Source organism: Pavona decussata, unplaced genomic scaffold (genome assembly GCF_977016875.1).
Source record: "Pavona decussata unplaced genomic scaffold, jaPavDecu1.1 SCAFFOLD_69, whole genome shotgun sequence".
NCBI classification, from domain to species: Eukaryota; Metazoa; Cnidaria; class Anthozoa; order Scleractinia; family Agariciidae; genus Pavona; species Pavona decussata.
Genome location: NW_028145488.1, coordinates 2,685,085 through 2,705,428, shown reverse-complemented (window position 1 = coordinate 2,705,428; position 20,344 = coordinate 2,685,085). Strand labels below are relative to the sequence as shown.

Here is a 20,344-nt window from a genome sequence, read left to right as displayed (position 1 = left end):
GTTTCAGTATAATAGGCCATTTCCGAGTTGCTTTAAACCTCATTATGAAAGCGAGGCTAAGTGCAAAGTTTTTGTTATGAAAAGTAGTTTTCATTCATATGCAAACAAAACTAATTTTCATATGAAAAGCGTTTGCACTTAGCCTCGCTTTCATAATGAGGTTCACAGCAACAATGACCTATTTGGTTTGTTGCAGATGGATGCACTGGTCAATTAAGTGAAAATCTTCACCCTCCAGTTAATCATTGGATGAAGTGGCACAATGTACTATGACATTTTTTTGTTAATAATATTATTGTTATGTTCTTCTTTTGCAGCAAGATGGGACAGAACCATTTAACTTTGTACATGGACATCAGTCTTGGCCTGATTACCTAAGAAACATGGCAGCAGATGGGACATGGGGTGACCACATCATTCTCCATGCTGCAGCAAACTGCTTTAAAACATGCGTTCACGTAATCAGCAGTCTGTCACGTAACTTAACTATCCACCCAGAACATGACGTTAGCAGCAGCAGCCAGCTTGTGTTGGGACACCTGCATGAACATCACTATGTCAGCCTTCGACCCAAACCAGGTAGAGGAGCGTAATATGATTGGCCACAAATAACTTTCTCTAGATCGCATACCATATTTATTCAATTGACTGCCCTGGGTGCAAATTAACTTTTTGGCCCATAAAGGTGATTAAGAGTAGCTCCCTGGGTCTTGCTTGTTTGTTCTTGTGGACTTACCCTTTTTGACTTCCCCCTTAGCAAACTATCTGCCCCTGAAACTTAACAGTTCCAGTGGTCCTTTATTCTTCCACTTTTTCTGGTATTGTCAGGTACGATAGGTTTGTCACAAAGGGAGTCAAGTTCACTAAAGCAGAATAAAAGGCCTTTATCATTTCCTGAAAGAGAATCTCCCAAGCAGCCAAGGCAACATAGGACCGATTATAATGGGCAAGGTAATTAAGTTACTACCTGAGCTATACTGTACTAATATAATTAAGATTTATGTGATAACTGAAACGGACAGTTGAACTCTTTGTTGTTTATCTTCTCAACCTTTAATGACAATGTTGTAATAATTATTATTCCATTATTCATTTAATAGGTCTTTCGTATAAGTGACCAAGTTGTCATCTTCTCTTTCTTATGTTAAAACCTCTGACAATTTCCATAGATTAGCCCAGTGGTACAAATAGCAAGATCTGCATCTTTAGTTTAACCCTTTAAACCCAAAACCATGATCAGCATAAGTCATGAGAATGAGTGGACTGATCAACTAAGTAAAAATGACTTGATGTTTTAACAAATTCTCCCAACTAGTAGTATAAGAAACATATGAAGAACAGTTAGGAAAATGTGCTTGTTGATACTGAAACCTGAAGAGAAACAAAATTATGCTTTCCGTTGTGTATGTCCAGTCTTCTGACTTACAATTTCTAAAATGCAACGATATTAATATGATGTACAATGTTGCTACAATTAAAACAATTTTGTCCTCCAAAGGTTTTTCCAGTGGTGATCAGTGTTCAGTAGCAGGTTACAGTCAGCGGGCTTTCTTTGGAGACCCACAAAGCCATCTGAGAAGTGGAACTGAAGGTAGGTGGGAAAGGCAATTAGCACAACAAAGCTTTCATGCACACAATTTTTGAAATAGCAGATCATTTTTGCTCATTACAATGTTTTCTTCTGAAGGTTTTTCTGGTGGAAGTCAGTCTTCAGTAGCAGGTTACAGTCAGCTTCCTTTCCCTGCAGCCTCTCAAACTCATCCGAGAACTGGAACAGAAGGTAAGTGGGAAACACCTAAAACAAGTACAACAAATTAAAGCCAATTCACACAGCATTTCCAAAAAATGTCAGATATCTTGCTGCATCATTAAGCTATTACAATTTGGAAACATGCGTACTATATAATCTTCTTCCCCTGCATTTATACATTCAGTGCTTTGTCTAATAAAGGTTGTTGGCTGTAGTTATGTTTATATTTATTTATTTTTTTACTCTCTCTAAAAAGGTTTCGCTTTTTACAATTTTCCCCTCTGAAGGTTTTTCTGATGGAAGTCAGTGTCCAGTAGCAGTTTACAGTCAGCTTCCTTTCCCTGCAGCCTCTCAAACTCATCTGAGAAGTGGAATTCAAGGTTGGTGGGAATGTTTTGAATAATCCCAACAACTGTCGCATGGCATGGCATTTTAAGTTTTAGTTTTAAAGTAAAATCCTATAATTTTTTTGACTCTGAAAATTTGTTTACTGTGAGAACATAATTTTCTTTGCCCAATACACTTATTAATGCTTTTCTCTGAGCCATGTTTTCTGCTTTGTAAATTATCTGAGTAGGCTGTACAACAATTAGCCATTTTACTCTCTACTATGCTATGTCACTTTCTACAATTTCGCTTGTACCTACAATTTCTTCTCTGAAGGTTTTTCTGGTGGAAGTCAGTCTTCAGTAGCAGGTTACAGCCAGCTTCCTTTACCTGCAGCCTCTCAAACTCATCTAAGAGGTGGAACAGAAGGTATGTGTAGATTAAAAACATTTTATTATGTGATGAAATCTCAAGAAAAGCAGTGTCAAAGCATGCACGAGTTATAAAAAATTTTATGTCAACTGTCTCTGGTGCTGACACAATGCACCTTTTTATCTTAAAAGCTCTTAGACAATAATTGCCATACGATTTATATGAAAGTATTGTATGGTACATGTGTAGGTGCTAGCTAGGAAAAGGGAAGCCCATGTCGGCTTCAGTAGATGACACATCATCAAAACCAGCAGACCCAAGCCCACGTTGACCATGTTTTGGAGGACGTGCCATAAAAACTACTGTAATTTAGCCTGTGGTTTTACCTGAAGGTGTGTTCAAGAGTTGAAGTGCCACTTATCTTCAAGAGCACCTGACAATAATATTGGTTCTCTGAATCGTTATGTGATGAAGTCCAGTTTGGTCCCTGCCTTTCCACGCACATTGGCTACTTAGCTTTTCCCTGCAAACAAAAAGTGGTAAACTTTTCTGAAAGACAAAAGCTGGTTTCATTTAAGAAATGCCATTAACAAAAGTCCTGTAGAAAGATCCATTAAATGTGCTCAAGTATATATACATGACAGTCATACATATTTTAAAGCAAGCTGCTGCTTGTGTGAACCCATCTACCCTATAAAATGCTATCTTTTCTAACTTCTTTGTTTACGATTTTTCCCTCTGAAGGTTTTTCTGGTGGAAGTCAGTCTTCAGTAGCAGGTTACAGTCAGCCTTCTTTCCCTGTGGCCTCTCAAAGTCATTTGAAAAGTGGAATTCAAGGTTGGTGGGAAACACTCTAAGCGATCACAATAAAGCTGTCACATAGCATTTACAAAAATGTCTGCTGTCTTGGTACATTATTTATTACAGTATGTTCAATTTTCTGTTGCTTCATGTTTATGGTAAAGAATTTATACTCTCCACTCTCTTACATAAGCGCAAAATACAAAACTTGGAGGTATTAACACATAGGTGTGCTTACAGAGTCCAGTTTGTTGATGCCTCTGAATCAGTATGTCATTCATTCTCGAAAGGGCTATGTTTCATAATTTTGTTTATTACAATTCTCCACTTTGAAGGTTATCCTGGTGGAAGTCAGTCTTCAGTGGCAGGTTACAGTCAGCTTCCTTTCCCTGCAGCCTCTCAAACTCACTGGAGAAGTAGTAATGAAGGTAGGTGAGAAATAGTTATACTTTAACCAATCGCATGCAACAAATTTATGTCAACTACATGTAGTTATAATTTGGTTCTAAAAAGACCTGAATTTCATTGAGGTGAACTTGCCAATTTGGCTAATCCAGAAATCTGTTAGGATCATTAGGAAAGTGCTTGAGTTGCAAAAAGGATGACACTTATGCTTAAGTTCTAGATTGCCTTAGGAGGTAGTTTTCGCTTGGCACCCTGACAAAAACATTTTTAACATCACTTGTTGTGACTTCAAATGAAACAATGAATCATTAAAAACAACAATTCATGCACTTATTTAATCTTAAGCTAAACGTGGCGGCGGTACTGCGATTTATTATAAATCAAAGCTCGTTGCACGGCGAAGAACAGATATAAGTTCTATTGATGTTGAAGCTTTATGGCTTGAATTTACTTTCCCGAGCAAGAGTAAAATCCTGGTATCCTCGGTTTATCGACCGCCTAATGTTGAGGTGAAAGATTTTATTAGCGAGTTTGAAAGCGTACTCGACTATTCCTGCAGTGAGGGGAAAGAAACAATCATACTCGGCGATCTAAACTGTGACCTAGCCGCTAAGAAAATATCTGCTGACACTAAAGAACTCTGCAAGTTATTTAAAGCTTATCAACTTATTCAGCTTATCAAAGAGCCGACGAGGATTGTTGAACGATCGTCCACACTTATAGATTTAGCCTTTACAACAGACCAAATGAAGATCTCTGATTCTGGTGTTTTAGAATGCTCTATTAGTGATCATTCGCTTGTTTACATCATTAGGAAAGTTAGATCGCCGAGGGGCGCTATAAAAACCATCAAATGTCGGAATTATAAGAACTATTCAGTCCCAAATTTCATCAGAGACTTACACTCTATCTCCTGGGATCTCATTAGCACCTCTCTCACGGTCGATGAGGCGTGGACTTCCTTTAAAGACATTTTTGTCACCATTGCCGACCGACATGCACCAACGTGCACAAGAAGAGCTCGATCTAACACGCTCCCTTGGGTGACCGATCAAATAAGAGCGCTGATTGTTCAACGAAACTTCCATCACAAAAAGGCACAAAAGACTGGATCATCTTATGAATGGCAAGAATATCGATCACTCAGAAACAAGATAACTGCAACCATCAAAGAGGCAAAAAGGGCGTATTATTCTAACCTGATTCAAGAAAATAAGAACCATCCTAGCAAATTATGGAGTGCGATAAAATCTGCAATTGGAAGTGATGCTAAAGATGGCCAAATTCAATCTCTGGAAATTGACGGTGAAGTCATCACAGATCCAAAGCTAATCTCAGCCAACTTTACATTCTTCTTTAAATCTATAATAAGAACACTGCGGCAGACTCTACCAGTGCCAGTGGTCCCAACCAGCTGCTCTCCTCAACTACTAACAGGTGCACAATTTAGTTTGTCACAAATAACAGTGGATTTTGTTTACAAACAACTGAAATCACTGAACGCCAAGAAATCATCCGGTCTACCTGATATTCCTGTGCGACTTCTAAAGGATAGGGCAGAAGCCCTGGCGAGACCCCTAACCCTACTTATGAACAGAACAATCAATGAAGGAACGCTACCGGCTGATTGGAAACATGCTATTGTCACGCCGGTTCATAAAGCTGGATCGAAATCGGACCCGTCAAACTTTCGGCCAATCTCTATACTTCCCGTCTTCTCCAAGATACTTGAACGGGCTGTCCACCGTATGGTCTACAACTATTTACAGGAGCATAAGCTTCTTTCTCCTCTCCAATCTGGCTTCCGCCCATTTCATTCAACATCCACATGCCTCACACACGACAAACACTCTGCTTGAAAACATTGACAAAGGACTATTAACTGGCCTTATATTTTTAGACCTAAGTAAGGCCTTTGACACCTTAGATCATAACATCATGCTAGATAAGTTAGCTTTACTAGGAATGAATCGCTCCGCTGTCCAATGGTTTAGGTCCTATTTAACTACACGCACTCAAAGTGTTTGCGTAAATGGGCTCTTGTCTGAACCCCAGCCTATACCTTTTGGGGTCCCCCAGGGTAGCGTACTCGGTCCTTTACTCTTTATTATCTACATAAATGACCTACCCTTGGCGGTTCAAGGTTGTGGTGTTGAGCTTTATGCTGACGATACACTTATCTATTTTGCAAGCAAGTCTGTCAGTGAAATTCAAGCTCGGTTAACTGATGGCCTAACTGATGTCCTAAGCTGGCTTCATGCTAATTTTTTAATAGTTAATCTTGAGAAAACGAAGATTATGCTTGTTGGTACCCATCAGAGGACCGCAGAGGCTGACGATCTAGTTATAGAAATCAATAACACGCGTTTAGAAAGGGTTAACAAGTTCAAGTACCTTGGGGTCCTCCTAGACAACACTCTATCTTGGAAGGACCACATAGAATATATTGGTAACAAGATCTCGTCAAGATTAGGTGTTCTGCGTCGAGCGCGTAAGGTTCTCCTCTCCCCAAGCCAACTTGCCTAATGCTCTACAATACTATAGTTTTGCCATTATTTGATTACTGTTCGCCTGTCTGGGACAGTTGTGGGGCTGGAAGCAAAAATTACCTAGATAAGCTAAATAGACGTGCTGCATGCATTATTGAAGGTCGATCAGTCGGGGCTGAGGAATTAAAATCAACACTTGGTTGGCCCAACCTACAAGCGCGCAGAAATTATCTCAAATGCCTTTTAGTCCATAAATGTCTTCACGGAATAGCGCCTTCGTACTTACTTTCAGAGTTTAGGCACGCGCATCTTTACCATGACTATAACACCAGAAGCCGTGATTTGTTGCGCCCTCCCTTCGCAAAAACTGCTAAGTATCAGGGGAGCTTCAGAATAAACGGTGCTCGAACTTATAACACCATCCCGAGAACCATTAGACAGGTAGAGGCGTTCAGTGAATTTAAAACCAAACTAAAGTGCCATCTTAAGCAGTAACGCCCGCGGTATATGCTGCATTTATAACTTAATTATTTGTCTAGTTTTTTTATTTGCTTTTTTTTTTGTCTCAATGTTTTGTGTTTTGTCTTGTGCTGTGTCAGGGCTCCATTTAAACTAGCTCTGCTAAATTGGATGCCCCTGGATAAATATTGAATTAAATAAATAAAATAAAATAAATAAGCTTACTTTACAGCCGTAAAATGTTTTTCAGTAACAGAAACATGAGAAGTGTTTTTGAATCGTTAGACTGTGAAGTCTTATGGGCGATGTATTGGCCTTTTTTTGTCTTGGGGTGTAGGTTGTGGCCCTCTTTTTCTGTGTTAGATCATGTAGTGGGAATTCCACAGAGATGTGGCCTTAAAGATTTTTCTGTTGTGTTTTTCCGTGAGCCATGTTTCGTGTTGTGCTATAATGATCTGAGTAGTCTCTGAAACAAGATGCCTTTTCCAACTTGTTCTTGTTTTAGTCACGCCGTAAAAGGCATCCTTTTTCACTTCAAGTCCCATCTTTCCATTCCTTTGACATCTTCTGTATGGTTATAATGAGGCAATGAAACATTGAAAACAAATTTGCAGTAATGCTAACTGCAGAAAAGCTGTCGTTGATTGTTGTTACCATGATTCCATGGCTTTTCCAAGCAGGTTTAAGTGTCGACCTTTGTCCAGTCAATTTATTGAGTTTAGAAGGCCAAAAATTGTTGATTAAACTTCTTTTCATGATCAAGTTGTTGTTTAGTTGCAAAGGCTACGCGATTGTTGCTATCAATATTATTGTGCCACTCGAATGATAACACGCAATTTCAGCGCAAGGATGAGGTTAGCCACTTCAAGTATGCTTTAGAAGTAGACTGCTTATTACTTATTGCTCTTCTTTCTGTTTTAGGCTTCTCTGGTTGTGGCCAATTTCCTTTGTCAACAGTGCAACCTGCCCTGAGTGAGTAAAACAAACCATTTATATGACTTCCCATGATTATTGATCCTCTGCGATTGTTAACTAGCTTGCTTCACAGCCTCTGAATGTATATCATGTTCCATTTTAGTGTTGTAGTTATCCATTTTATTAGAGGTTTTTTCGGTTGTAACCTTCTTTTCTGGCATAAGATCGAACAGAGGGGAATTAATTTGATTGGAGGTTTTTAAGTACACCAGCAGCACACATGAAAATACCATCCACCGAAAACGAGCCCATCAAAATGTTAGGGGAGTGGGACAAAGGGATAATCTTGAGTCTCCAACAAGACCCTTACAGTAATAAATCCCCTCACCACGCCTAAAGCACATGTCCTTCACATAAGATCCTTGCAATGCTCTATATATTATATCTTACTGGATTTGCAAGAACATACAGTACCTCCAAAAATACCATCCGCCAAGAATGAGTCCTATCAGAATGTTAGGGGAGTGGGACAAAGGGATTTTCTTGATTGTCTTAACTTTTCTAAGAGATCGATTTTATTTCTGCATTTCCCATTGGTTTTCAGGATAAAAAGTAGAAAGAAGTACAGCGATCATGAGCAGACGTTTATTTTAAAAAAAGTTCCCCCACCCTCCCCGTTCATATTAACGTTTTGATTTTGCTCAGTTAGTACCTATTAGATTGATTTAGCATTACGTTTCGGCAAACGGCAAAAATAACAACGTGACCACGCTTGTTCTATATTTGCCACTCGCTGTTTTCAGTTTCTCAGTTGAGTAGTTTTGCGTTAGTATCAAAGGGCAGAATTATTTTGCGCTATTCTCATCCATATACTAAAATTTTCAAGAAAACATACACGCGAATCTCATGTTTGCTGTTTGCTGTAAACGCGATTCTAAATCTCTCTATTCTCTCTGAAATTTCAATTAACCGCAGATGAATCTCGGTTTAAATCTGGCGCGCTCTGAGTTCAGAACAAAGTCAGTAGACCTAGCTTTTTGTTTGGCTTCCTGTAGCAATGTTTTTCTGAGGACAACACTGAGTCCAGCCTCTCTCTTCTACTGACTTTTAAGGGACGAGATGGAAATGGATTTTGGCGTCAATTTAACTGACCTGTCCGCTGTGTTTATGTGAAGTTAAAAATAACAGAGGTAAAATTTTAGGAGCTTAGGGGAGGTCGTTGTGTGGAGGCTCGACTGTATTTTGTAAAATCCAGCACAATTACAGACAGACACATCTAGTAGACAACATGTAATACAGTGCTTTTTAATCCGGTAGATGAACACTTTAGGGCTGAAACAAAATTGTAGCCCTTGGGCTAACATACTTTTTTGTTGTTCTTCTGTAGGTCCAGGTCTGGTTTTTGTTGTCAATTTTCTCAAAGATACGTACAAAAAGCGGTCGCTTTTGAAACCACTCCTTTGGGAGAACACCTTGAAGCTACCCATGGAAGATGTTTATACGAGACTGAGAATCCTTTCAAGGAGAAAAACCGATTTCCAGCTTGGACGCGATGACGTAGGCGTGTATGACATCTTTGTAGCCCCAGATGATGTAACCGTACTAGCAGAAGGAAGCCCTGGTATTGGGAAGACAACATTTTGTCTCAAAATCGCGTATGACTGGGCAAGTGGAAAAATCCCAAAACACCATTCCTTTCCCGAGTTTCAAATTGTACTATTGCTGAAATGCAGGGACATTGGTGGAGACGTATTGGAAGCCATCAATGAACAACTTCTACCTGAAAATGAAGAGATCAGGAAAGAGCTCATAGGTTACATTAAAGATTTCCACTACCATGGAAAAGTTTTGTTGATTTTGGATGGTCTGGATGAGCTACCTGAGAAATTTAAATGCAATGTGGATGAATTGCTTAGTAAAAAAAGTTTGCCATTTTGTTATGTGTTGGCCACATCTCGCCAAGAGAGGGGAATTGAGGTACGACAGAAGGTTGACTTTGACGTTCTTTTGCAAATTAAAGGATTTACAGACGCAGATGCTTTTGAGTACATCAGAAAGCATTTTAATCATTTGGGGCGTGAGCATTTGTCAAAAGGAGAGAGGCTTATCAAAGCAATCCAGGAAAACTCTTTCCTTCATGCTTTACCAAACAATCCATTGAATTTGCTCCTTCTCTGTGTTGTTTTTGAAGACTTTGAGGGAGAGCTTCCATCTCGTCGTACTGAACTCTATCATATCATTATTAGATGTCTTCTACGACGATTTTGTGGGAAACATGGCTGGGAAGTTCCCAAGGACGAAAAAGCTCTGGAGAAGCAATTCGAAGAGAACTTACTGGTACTGGGAGAGTTGGCCTGGGCATGTCTATTAGAAGATCGTCATTCATTTCGTGAAGGAGAACTGGAAAGATTTGAAAGGAGATATAAAGATCTGGTTGCTCGGAAACTAGGCCTTGTTTTCAAGGAAGCCAGCTTGAAGAGGATAAACCCCCAACATGAGTACTTCTTCATTCATAAGACGTTTCAAGAGTACTTGGCCGCACTATACCTAGCACTTAAGATATTGAGAGAAGAGGTCAATATCTTCCAAGAGTTCCAGTTAGACTTCCATTACCGTGTTGTAGTAAAATACCGACAAGTGTTTCTGTTTTTGTCCGGTATACTGGGTGAGGAAGCGAGTGTCCTTTTCAGACAGATTGGTGAGAAGCTGAAGAGTGACAACTGGGACTGGTCCAAGTGCCAAGAGGAAGAAGCAGAGTTTTTAACTGAAAGTTTCAGTGAAAGTGGAAATGCCGAAGAAGTGGCGATGGTTCTTTGTTCCTTCATTCCTTTCCCTTTGACTGTGGAAGTGGGCGAAAACGGCGACTATTTTTATTCTAGTTTTTTTGAGGTTGCAAAATACTGCCGGAACTTTTCACAGTTACGGCATCCTGTTCATTTATCTGTGTGTTGTGATTGTTATAAGGGAGCTTTCGAAGTAAAGTCTGCTTTTGATTACCTGAAATCCTGTCCAAAACTACAGAGTTTGTTCCTTTCTAGATTAGAAGCTCTCGAAAATGCCTTTTACGATGGACTATCTCAAAACTCGACTTTGATGTCAGTTACTCTTAGAATTTTTCAATGCCTCTCGTCTGACATAGCTGATATCGTTGGTAACAGTTTGGCTGCAAGCAACACCTTGACTTCCGTGACGTTTGAACTGTTTAATGAGTGGGGCGAGGCTTGGGCCAGAGCTCTTGAAAAAGGATTGTCTGCGGATACACCATTGAAGTCAGTTGTCCTCAAGATTTATGGTTCATTAAGTGACACTGCAATACTGGCTTTGAAAAGAGTTTTACTCAACACGTCTTTGACCTCTGTTGTCATCACCATTTTTGGAGAGATGCAGGGTTCATTAGCTACTGCCCTTTGTGAAGGACTTTCAGAACAAGCCTTTTTGAAATCTTTTACTTTGGTTGTTTTTGGAAGGGTGAGTGAATCAGGCATCGTCTTTCTAGAAAGAGGTTTCTTGCAAAATTACTCTTTGAATGCTTTGGAAGTAAAAATCTTTGGTGAACTCCCTGACAACTGGGCGACTGTTATTAAAGGTATAATTTCAGCTAACAAAGCAAAGCGCTCGTGTACTTTCCACCCGAATACCAGTGGAAACATTGTGGCTGCTAAGGTCGCTTGTCTTACTCCTGTTTTGGCTAAGAGCAGTTTTAATTTAGAACAGACATTGAACGTCTGGGGTGAGTTGAGCTGTGAAGTTATAGAAGCTGTCGGGAGACTCTTGGTGAATTCCACACCGTGTCGACTCACTCTTAACATTCACGGAAACCTACCTGATGATGTTGCAAGCAGTCTTGTGAGCTACCTGAAAATTGAAAAGTGCGTACACCCCGTTACTTTCAACATTTGGGGAGAATTGACCACTAACGGGAAGGCTGCTATTGAGCGGTTTTCAGGTGCCAACCACAATGCGAACTTAAAGGTGATTGTCCATGACTTGATATCAGACTGTTCTCCATGTGGCCTTAATTTCTGTATTGATGAGCCCTCGTTATTACCTTCGGTATTCACCAAAGTGAAGGATACTGGAACAAGTGAACTTAGTCTCACAATCAGAGGCGTGAGTGATGACTGGGCACAGGGTCTGAATGACGGTTTAACAAACAGCACGTCATTAGCAACACTTGCTCTTACAATCGAAAACTGCCCTGGCGACAACGTAGGGTGGATGCAACGTCTCCTTGAAGTGGTGTTGGAAAACACCTCCTTAGCTACACTCGCTCTCACTCTTACATTATATTCCCTCACTGACAAGGGAATAGACCTCAGCAACAGTTTGGCGAAAAACGCGTCTTTAACTGCACTCTCCCTAACCATCAACAGCCACATTAGTGTCAGTTACTTCCTTACGCTATTTCTGCGTGATGGTTTGGCGTCAATTAAGTCATTACATACACTCACTCTTACAATCAACAACAACAGTGCCACGGCTAGAGACTGGATACTGGATCTGGGTGATGGTTTGGCGTCAAACAAGTCATTACATACACTCACTCTTACAATAAACAACTACAGTGCCACGGCTAGAGACTGGATGCTGGATCTGGGTGATGGTTTGGCATCAAACGAGTCATTACATACACTTACTCTTACAATCAACGAATACAGTGGCACGGGTGGATACTGGATACAGGGTCTGGGTAATGGTTTGGCATCAAACAAGTCATTACATACACTCACTCTTACAATCAACAACTACAGTGCCACGGCTAGAAACTGGATACTGGATCTGGGTGATGGTTTGGCGTCAAACAAGTCATTACATACACTTACTCTTACAATCAACGACTACAGTGACACGCATGTAGACAGGATACTGGATCTGAGAAATGGTTTGGCGTCAAACGAGTCATTACATACACTCACTCTTACAATCAACAACTACCGTGACACGAGTGGAGACTGGATATGGGATCTGGGTCATGGTTTGGCGTCAAACAAGTCATTACATACACTCACTCTTACAATCATCAACTACAGTGGCACGGTTGGATACTTGATACAGGATCTGGGTCGTGGTTTGGCGGCAAACAAGTCATTACATACACTCACTCTTAGAATCAACTACTTCAGTGAAACGGATGAGGTCAGGATTCTTTGGTTGCGTGATAGTTTGGCCGAAAATAAGTCATTAACTACTCTCACTCTTACAATCAATAACTACAGTAACACGGATGGAGACTGGATGAAGCATCTGGGTGATGGCCTTGCCAGAAATGAGTCATTAACTACTGTCAGTCTTAGAATCAATAGCTGCAGTGAAGTGAGTGAAGATCAGTTACGAGAACTGTGCAATAATCTGGCAAAAAGTGACACATTAACTACTCTGAGTTTGACAATCAACGACCACAGTTCTACAACTAGAGGCCTTGGATGTGATCTTAGCAAGTGTTTTTCAGACTGTAAGTCGTTAATTACATTAAGTTTAACGGTAAGCTTGTATGGAGAAGAAAATGTGTGCTAAAACCTACCACCCAATCAAATTCAATAGCGAAGGCGTGTATCCATAACTCGATTGACGCATGCGCTGCATTTATACAATTATGATAACACGTGCAAGTTACACTGAGCTAAGGAAATTTGTTCTCGGTCGCTATTAAAGAAGAAACCTTTCTTGAAGAACCGGAGAGATGAAAAACGAGTCCGGAGCAAGTAAATTTAGTCGACACTGGAGTTAAATCTTTGGATTGGAGTGAAATCAAGTCGCCCTTTACAAGAAAACGAAACGACAAATAGCAGCATAAATAATTCAAAGCGCACCATGGGGCTATGCTAGTAAGGAGCTCAGAAAGAACTAAACAAACTACAGATTGGATCTATCGGATTCCCTAAGGTAAACAAGTTTATAACGCTGATATAAAAATAATAGAAGCTAGGGTAACGGTAGCTTTCCAGGGAAAATTTTCGTGTTATTGAAAACCTTTTTTTTTTTTATCATTTCCAAAAGCCGTCTTTTTTTCATTAGTATGTTAATTATAGACGCAAAACTTCGTTGGACGATAGCGATCCAATGCGTCGAATTTTACTTTTGAACTTGACTCTAAAACCAGTCGAAGTGATTTTCAAAACGGCGCGAAAGTACGGTTTCTTGCATGAAAGGAAATAAGATATTTAGAAAAGGAAGTTTAGAACGCTCGTAACTAATAAACTTAGGGAAGCTCCGACGGTTTTAGATTTTCTTCGCTCATTGTTGTTTGTTTTTTATACCGTTTTTTGTTAGCTTTGTTACGGAAGGATTGGTCTGAGTAACCAGACGACGTTTCCCCTTTTCAACACTTGTCTCTGTGCTAAACCGCGTCTGTTTCATCCATTTAGCTGTGCATCTATCGAGTTATGGACACTTAGAAAGTTTTAAGCGCACTCGAGAAACTGTGTTGCTCTCGGCGAACTTTTCAGGCCCTTTTACACAAGCGATTTTTGTCGCACCTCACTACAATTTTTCTCGCGGAAGGCTACGGCTTCAAATCGTACTTTAAACCAATGTTTTTTTTTTGGTGTGTTTACAACGCTGTACTTTTTTCAAGAAATCAAGCACAATTGTGTCACGTTTGAAATGTGTTCGAACCTCCTGCGATATCTCAGTGACAAATGAGCAATGAAATGGCCGCTAGTTAACGTATGCGATTTAAAACTACAACTTGCGCGCGACAAAATGTGCATGTGTAAACGGGCCTTTACAGGTATCTCCTACTTTCCAAACTTCCCGCACGCGTGCTAAACACGAACCAATTCTAAATTCCTATTCTCAGTTTTTGGCAATGTTTAAAGAAACAGTTACTTGTTAAAGTGAAGTTGAATGGTGAAGAGTATCAACCTTCCTTAGCAGTGCCATTAGCCTTTAAGCCCTAATATCAAACCGCAAATTCTCCTCATTGGCGTCTTCATATTTGTTGTGGTATTAGTTGGGAGAAATTGCTCAAAATCAGTTTATCTTACAGTGATCATTCGCTATATTTTCGTGATCAGCGTGTTTGATGCTTTACCGATACCGTAAACTGCCGCTTATAAGCCCCCCTCTCTCCTCTTATGAGCCCCCCTCCCTCTGCTTATAAGCTCCCCCACTCCCACCTCCCTCCGCTATTAAGCCCTCCCTGTTATAGGGCCATGTACCTGTAAACCAAAAAATACATCCAATTATAAGCCCCCCCTCCCTCCCCTCGGATATAAGCCGCCGTCTAGTTTCGTTCGTGTTGTTGGTTTTAATTTTGTTCCAATCATTGACATTTTAAAGCTTATTAAAAACCAGTAAATGAAAAACGTATTTCGATCAACACTGCTATAGCTCGTTTGGAAACGGTTTTTTTTTATTCCGGTTATAAGCCCGATGGGATATAGGCCCCTCCGTTTAAAAGGCCATCTAAAACCCCTTACGAAGTTGTGTTAGCCCAGGGCTTATAAGGGCCTATAAGCGGCAGTTTACGGTATTTCAAGGAGGACAAAGCTACTGAACTCCATAGGGGCTTAAATGGTTAACTGTCTCCTGTCTTCAAATTTGCCTCTGTGTTAATTGTGTTAGTCAAAGGTAACGGCGCTCCTTTTGTTGAGTAGTTTAATTTTGGACTTGTTGAACTGGAACTAGCTTCTAATGGAGCTTATGCAAGGAATTATCGTTAAACAAAGCTACGATACGATACGATAATGTAGATTGATTGAAGGGAATCCCTTCATAAGCCTTCGTTTCAAAGCAGCTCCATTTCTTAGCTCAAAATACGTTATTTTGTATTTACCACTGGTGGCCGCGCTTGCTTGATTAATGACCCAGGAGTGGAATGAAATCTTGACAGATGAAGAATTATCAATGATCCTTTCAACCAGACACCAAGCCAAATTCTTCATTTTTTGTGTAGTAAGTGATGTAAGAGGTTCGAGCATTTGGGGAAAATTCTGCGCACCGTGACGAAAGCAGATTAGTTTTGAAAAGTTGGAGGCTGGGTATAAAATGCAGTCCGAGATAAAATCTTATTAAACATTTGCTATTAGATGTGAGGCAAGTGCAAAGGAGATCAACGTGTTGGACACAATCGTGAGGATATTTAGAAAATTAAACTCGGCATGAATCTGAGTTTCACTCCTAAGAGCATCTAAAACTCAAAATTTAGGGAAATCCTCAAATTCGATTTATTAAACAGAAGACAAGGAAGAACACCACGGGAAAGTGGTGTTTACTAGCTTTGATTGATTGGTCGCATGTGAGGAATTTCATCCACAGACTCAAAAGCTGGAACCACCACAAGCAGCTACAGCACCATAGAAAGGACTGCTCAGTAGCTTTCATTTGAATGGTCACACTTTATGTTTATCCACGGGACTCGAAAGTTAGAACCACCTTGTACAGCTTAATAAACAGCACCACAGAAAAGTACTGCTCAGTGGCTTTCATTTGAATACTCACACTTTAGGATTTCATCCACAGGACTCGAAAGCTAGAACCACCTTGGACAGCATAATAAACAGCGCCACAGGAAAGTACTGCTCAGTAGCTTTCATTTGAATGGTCACACTTTCGGATTTCACCCACAGGACTCGAAAGTTACAACCACCTTGTACAGCTTAATAGACGATACATCAGGAAAGTACTGCTCGGTAGCTTTCATTTGAATGGTCACACTGTAGGATTTCACCCACAGGACTCGAAAGTTAGAACCACCTTGTACAGCTTAATAGACGATACAACTGGAAAGTACTTCTCGGTAGCTTTCATTTGAATGGTCACACCTTAGGATTTCCTCCACAGACTCGATAGGTAGAACCACCTTATACAGCATAATAAACAGCATCACAGGAAAGTGTGACTCAGTAGCTTTCATTTGAATGGTCACACTTTAGGATTCTTCCTGTTGATCCCAACATGTGGCATGTAATGCAAATGCATGGTTATGTTGTTGTTTTATTTTGCACATACCTTGTACTGTTACCCTGGCCGTTTCTAATTGCGCACAAGGCTGGGTGAAGAATTTTATCTCGGTCTGCAGCCGATACTCAGTCTGAAGTCAGCAGCGTAAGGGTGAGTCGATATTGATGCCACATAGTCGATACCTGGTAGTGTTCAAGTATCGATACTTGCGAACGACACAGGTTTTGTTTCGATGCCGTTAAACTGACAACTTCAAAGAAGCATGATGTGTATTCCACATAACGTTGGAGGAATTTGAATTCTTACTGCTCTCAAGCATAACCTTTTTTTGGGGAAGAATTTTACTGTTCTCTTGGCAGCACAGCAACTTGAGCGTTCTCTACTCGTTTAAGCCTGGATTCTACCGACGGTAATGACGTCTTAGTACAATTCTGGAGCAAAGACGTCCCAGCATCGATATAAAAAAGTGGCAAGTATCGGAAAATATCTCACGAATATCGTATCGCATGTGAAGCTGGTATCGGCTCACTGTTACCTGCAGACTAGCGAAGTATTAAGTGAGAATGAAAGTCCGTCGTCATGGTGATAATGTGAATTTGCTGTTGGGGTGACTGTGGGGTTTCTCTCCTCTCATGATTCCCAAATGGATCGGTTTGTTGAAGAAATTACCTTTTAAGTGTAAGTAATGTAAATAGCTGTTGAAGACCGTGAAAGTCAAAGCTGAATTGTATTTAAACATTTTAGAATCAGAAGACACAAATCGAGAAGGTTTTGTCTTCTTTCTATGATCCTTGTACTGGCAAATCTCCTGTAATTCAAGTACGGGGAAAAATTGGTTCTTGCCAAATGTTATTGCTTTCATTAAGTTAAGTGTAACCAACGTGAACATTATTTCATGCTATGTCGTGCTGTACAAACCCAAGACATGGTATAAGTTTTGTAGTTAGGTAGACAGCAAATGTTACAGCCTTACATATTTCTAACAGGGTGTATTTGGTACCTCAATTGTACATAGACGTTAAGGCAGATTTAACATTTTAAAATTAGAAGACACAAATCGAGAAGGTTTTGTCTTTCTTCTTTAATTTAAGTACGGCATGAAATTGTTTCGTGCCAAATGTTACTGGTTTTATTAAGTGTAACAAATGAGAACATTATATCAGAGACATGGTGTAAGTTTTGTAGTTAGGTAGACAGCAATTGTACAGCCGCACACATTTCAAACTTGGGGTGCCTCAATCTGGTACCTCAATTGTACATAGATGTTAATGAACTTGAAGTTCAAGGCAGATTTAACATTTTTAAATCAGAAGACACAAATTCAGAAGGTTTTGTCTCTTTTCTATAATCCTTGTGCTGACAAATCTCCTGTGATTAAGGTATGGCATGAAATTGTTTCGTGCCAAATGTTATTGTTTTCATTAAGTAAAGTTTAACTAACGTGAACATTATTTCATGCTATGTCGTGCTGTACAAACCAAAGACATGGTGTAAGTTTTGTAATTAGGTAGATAGCAATTGTACAGCCGCACATATTTCAAACTTGCGGAGCCTCAATCTGGTACCTCAATTGTACATAGACGTTAAGGCAGATTTAACATTTTAAAATGAGAAGACACAAATCGAGAAGGTTTTGTCTTTTTCTACAATCCTTGTACTGTTAAATCTTTTGTGACGCAATTGCAGGGTTGAACGTTTTGTGCCAAGTGACTTTTACCAAGTAGATATGAAGTTGACTCCGAGAAACGAATTCGGAGTAAAATGTAATATTACAATTTTATTAAACCATTTGAAGTTTAAATGCTTGAGTATGATATCTGTGTTTGATTAACATAGATCAACGTGAAATGTTCCTAAAATACCAATTGGTCCATCAGAAACATAAGCGAAGGGAACAAAGAAACCCGTCAATTGAAGGAATTTGTATATATCTGCTGTTTGATTTACAGGGATCAACATAGAATTTCTCCTTTTCAAACTCATTAATAATTCATGTAGAGAAAACAAATGAAATCACTGCAGTGAAGGAGATTTGGAAATGTGATCGCCATTATCATTAAAATTTAGTGAACGGTTGCTTTGAATATCTTCATAAACTATTAATGGTTTGAGAAGTTATATCAAACACACGAAAGAGTGTTTGATGCGATTTCTAAACACCTCGAATAGTTGGCTTAAAAAGCGAGCCGCTCTTTTCTGTGTTTGAAAATCGTACGAAACACTCTTCCTTGTGTTTAATATATTACTTACAATACCAACACATTTTACAGCAGGGAGATGGTGACGATACGAAATTCATCAATCAGGGCGCATTTCCTCCATGTGCCAGCTTAAATTAACCTTAAAAGAGATGAATGGACACCCAGCGAGGACAACATGTGATACACTTTTGTTTTTGGTGGAGAATTTGTTAATTGTCCATGCAAGTTTTTCTTCGTTTGTTTGGGTTTTCCTTTGTTACGCTCTGATTGGTTAAAATAAAGTCGCATCCTTTTCTCCATCGATTAGAAATGAAACCAAGCCACAGGAATATCCCGAGCCTCTTTCAGTTTAATGGAACATTTCGAATTCTGATTTGTTTGTTCTGTATTTTGTAAAACGTTGATTCGGTTTGACGACAAGGTTAAAAACCATTGATTTGAGCCAAAGCTGAAGCAAGTCCTGTTTTGCATCAAAGGAAAGGCACTTGAAAGTAATTTGGCCATTTCTGAGTTGCTGTGAACCTCAATATGAAAGCGAGGCTAAGTGCAAACCTTTTCATATGCCTTTAGCCTCGCTTTCATAATGAGGTTCAAAGCAATTCGGAAATGGTCTAATTTTTTTGAAAATATGAATTGGAAGTACCTGTGCCCCGTTTGATCTTGTTGTCCTGAAATGGTGCTCGGACATGGACCCTTGTATTAACGGACCTTTTTATTGGTGCAATGGCGACAAGCGGATCAGTGCGACGGCAAAGAACGTGGATCACTGTGCCGTGCACGGGCTTTAACTCTAATGTTGATATGATACTCATAGGCCGTTTGATCTTGTTGTCCTGAAATGGTGCTCGGCAATGGACCCTTGTATAAACGGACCTTTTTTATTGGTGCAATGGCGACGAGCGAACCACTGCGACAGCGAAGAACGTGGACCACTGTTCTTGGCACGGGCTTTAACTCTGATGTTGATACTCGTAGGCCGTTTGATCCTGGGGCCCTGAAATAGTGCTCGGACATCGGCCCTTGTATTAACGGACCTTTTTATTGTGCAATGGCGACAAGCAGAGCATCGCGACGGCAAAGAACGTGGATCACTGTGTCGGGCACGGGCCTTAACTCTAATGTTGATACTCGTAGGCCGTTTGATCTTGGTGCCCGGCCTTAGCACCAGTAATGTTAATACTTGTCCGCCATGTCAGGGTACGGGCGCTAGTCTGCGCACAATTTGCTGACTGCACCAACTTTTCCTGCGCCTCGGTCTTTAAATTAACAAAATTGCAAAATGGTCAACAGAAGAAAAATATTTTCTCTTAAGGCTGGTTTCCATATGATCGCGGATCGCAATAAGGTCTGCGATCGTCTGCGATCATATGGAAACTACTTCTGCCATTCTGCGATCGCGATCGCAGACGATCGCAGAAGATAGAACCATGTTCTATCTAAAGGCTGGTTTCCATATGATCGCAGACGATCGCAGACCTTATTGCGATCTGCGATCCGCCATCATATGGAAACAAAAATATTTTTGCCACAAATGGAGTTTCCCTTCGCTCTCTCGCAGAATTCAACTTTCGCCAACGTAAACTTCCTATAGTACAAAATTGGTAAAACGAATCCTCAATAACTGGAACTATATGCAATTTCTCTGCTTTGCGCTTTTGCAGAATTCAATTGCTGATAATTCGAACTTTTCATACATAGATACACTTTATTGAGCGTCCCTG

At 40.0% G+C, this 20,344-nt stretch overlaps 1 protein-coding gene across 1 annotated transcript in view; it reads left to right on the top strand.

Moving 5' to 3' along the window:
- LOC146477775 (uncharacterized) overlaps positions 1–13,033 on the top strand; it is a 291,187-nt gene extending 278,154 nt beyond the window's left edge. The window contains exons 21-28 of the mRNA XM_085113155.1: positions 1,499–1,591; positions 1,688–1,780; positions 2,038–2,130; positions 2,414–2,506; positions 3,194–3,286; positions 3,586–3,678; positions 7,525–7,575; positions 8,906–13,033. Coding sequence (XP_084969281.1) covers positions 1,499–1,591; positions 1,688–1,780; positions 2,038–2,130; positions 2,414–2,506; positions 3,194–3,286; positions 3,586–3,678; positions 7,525–7,575; positions 8,906–13,032 — 4,736 coding nt within the window. The 3' untranslated portion in view covers position 13,033. The remainder of the gene's footprint in view (positions 1–1,498; positions 1,592–1,687; positions 1,781–2,037; positions 2,131–2,413; positions 2,507–3,193; positions 3,287–3,585; positions 3,679–7,524; positions 7,576–8,905) is intronic.
- The last annotated feature ends 7,311 nt before the right edge of the window (positions 13,034–20,344 follow it).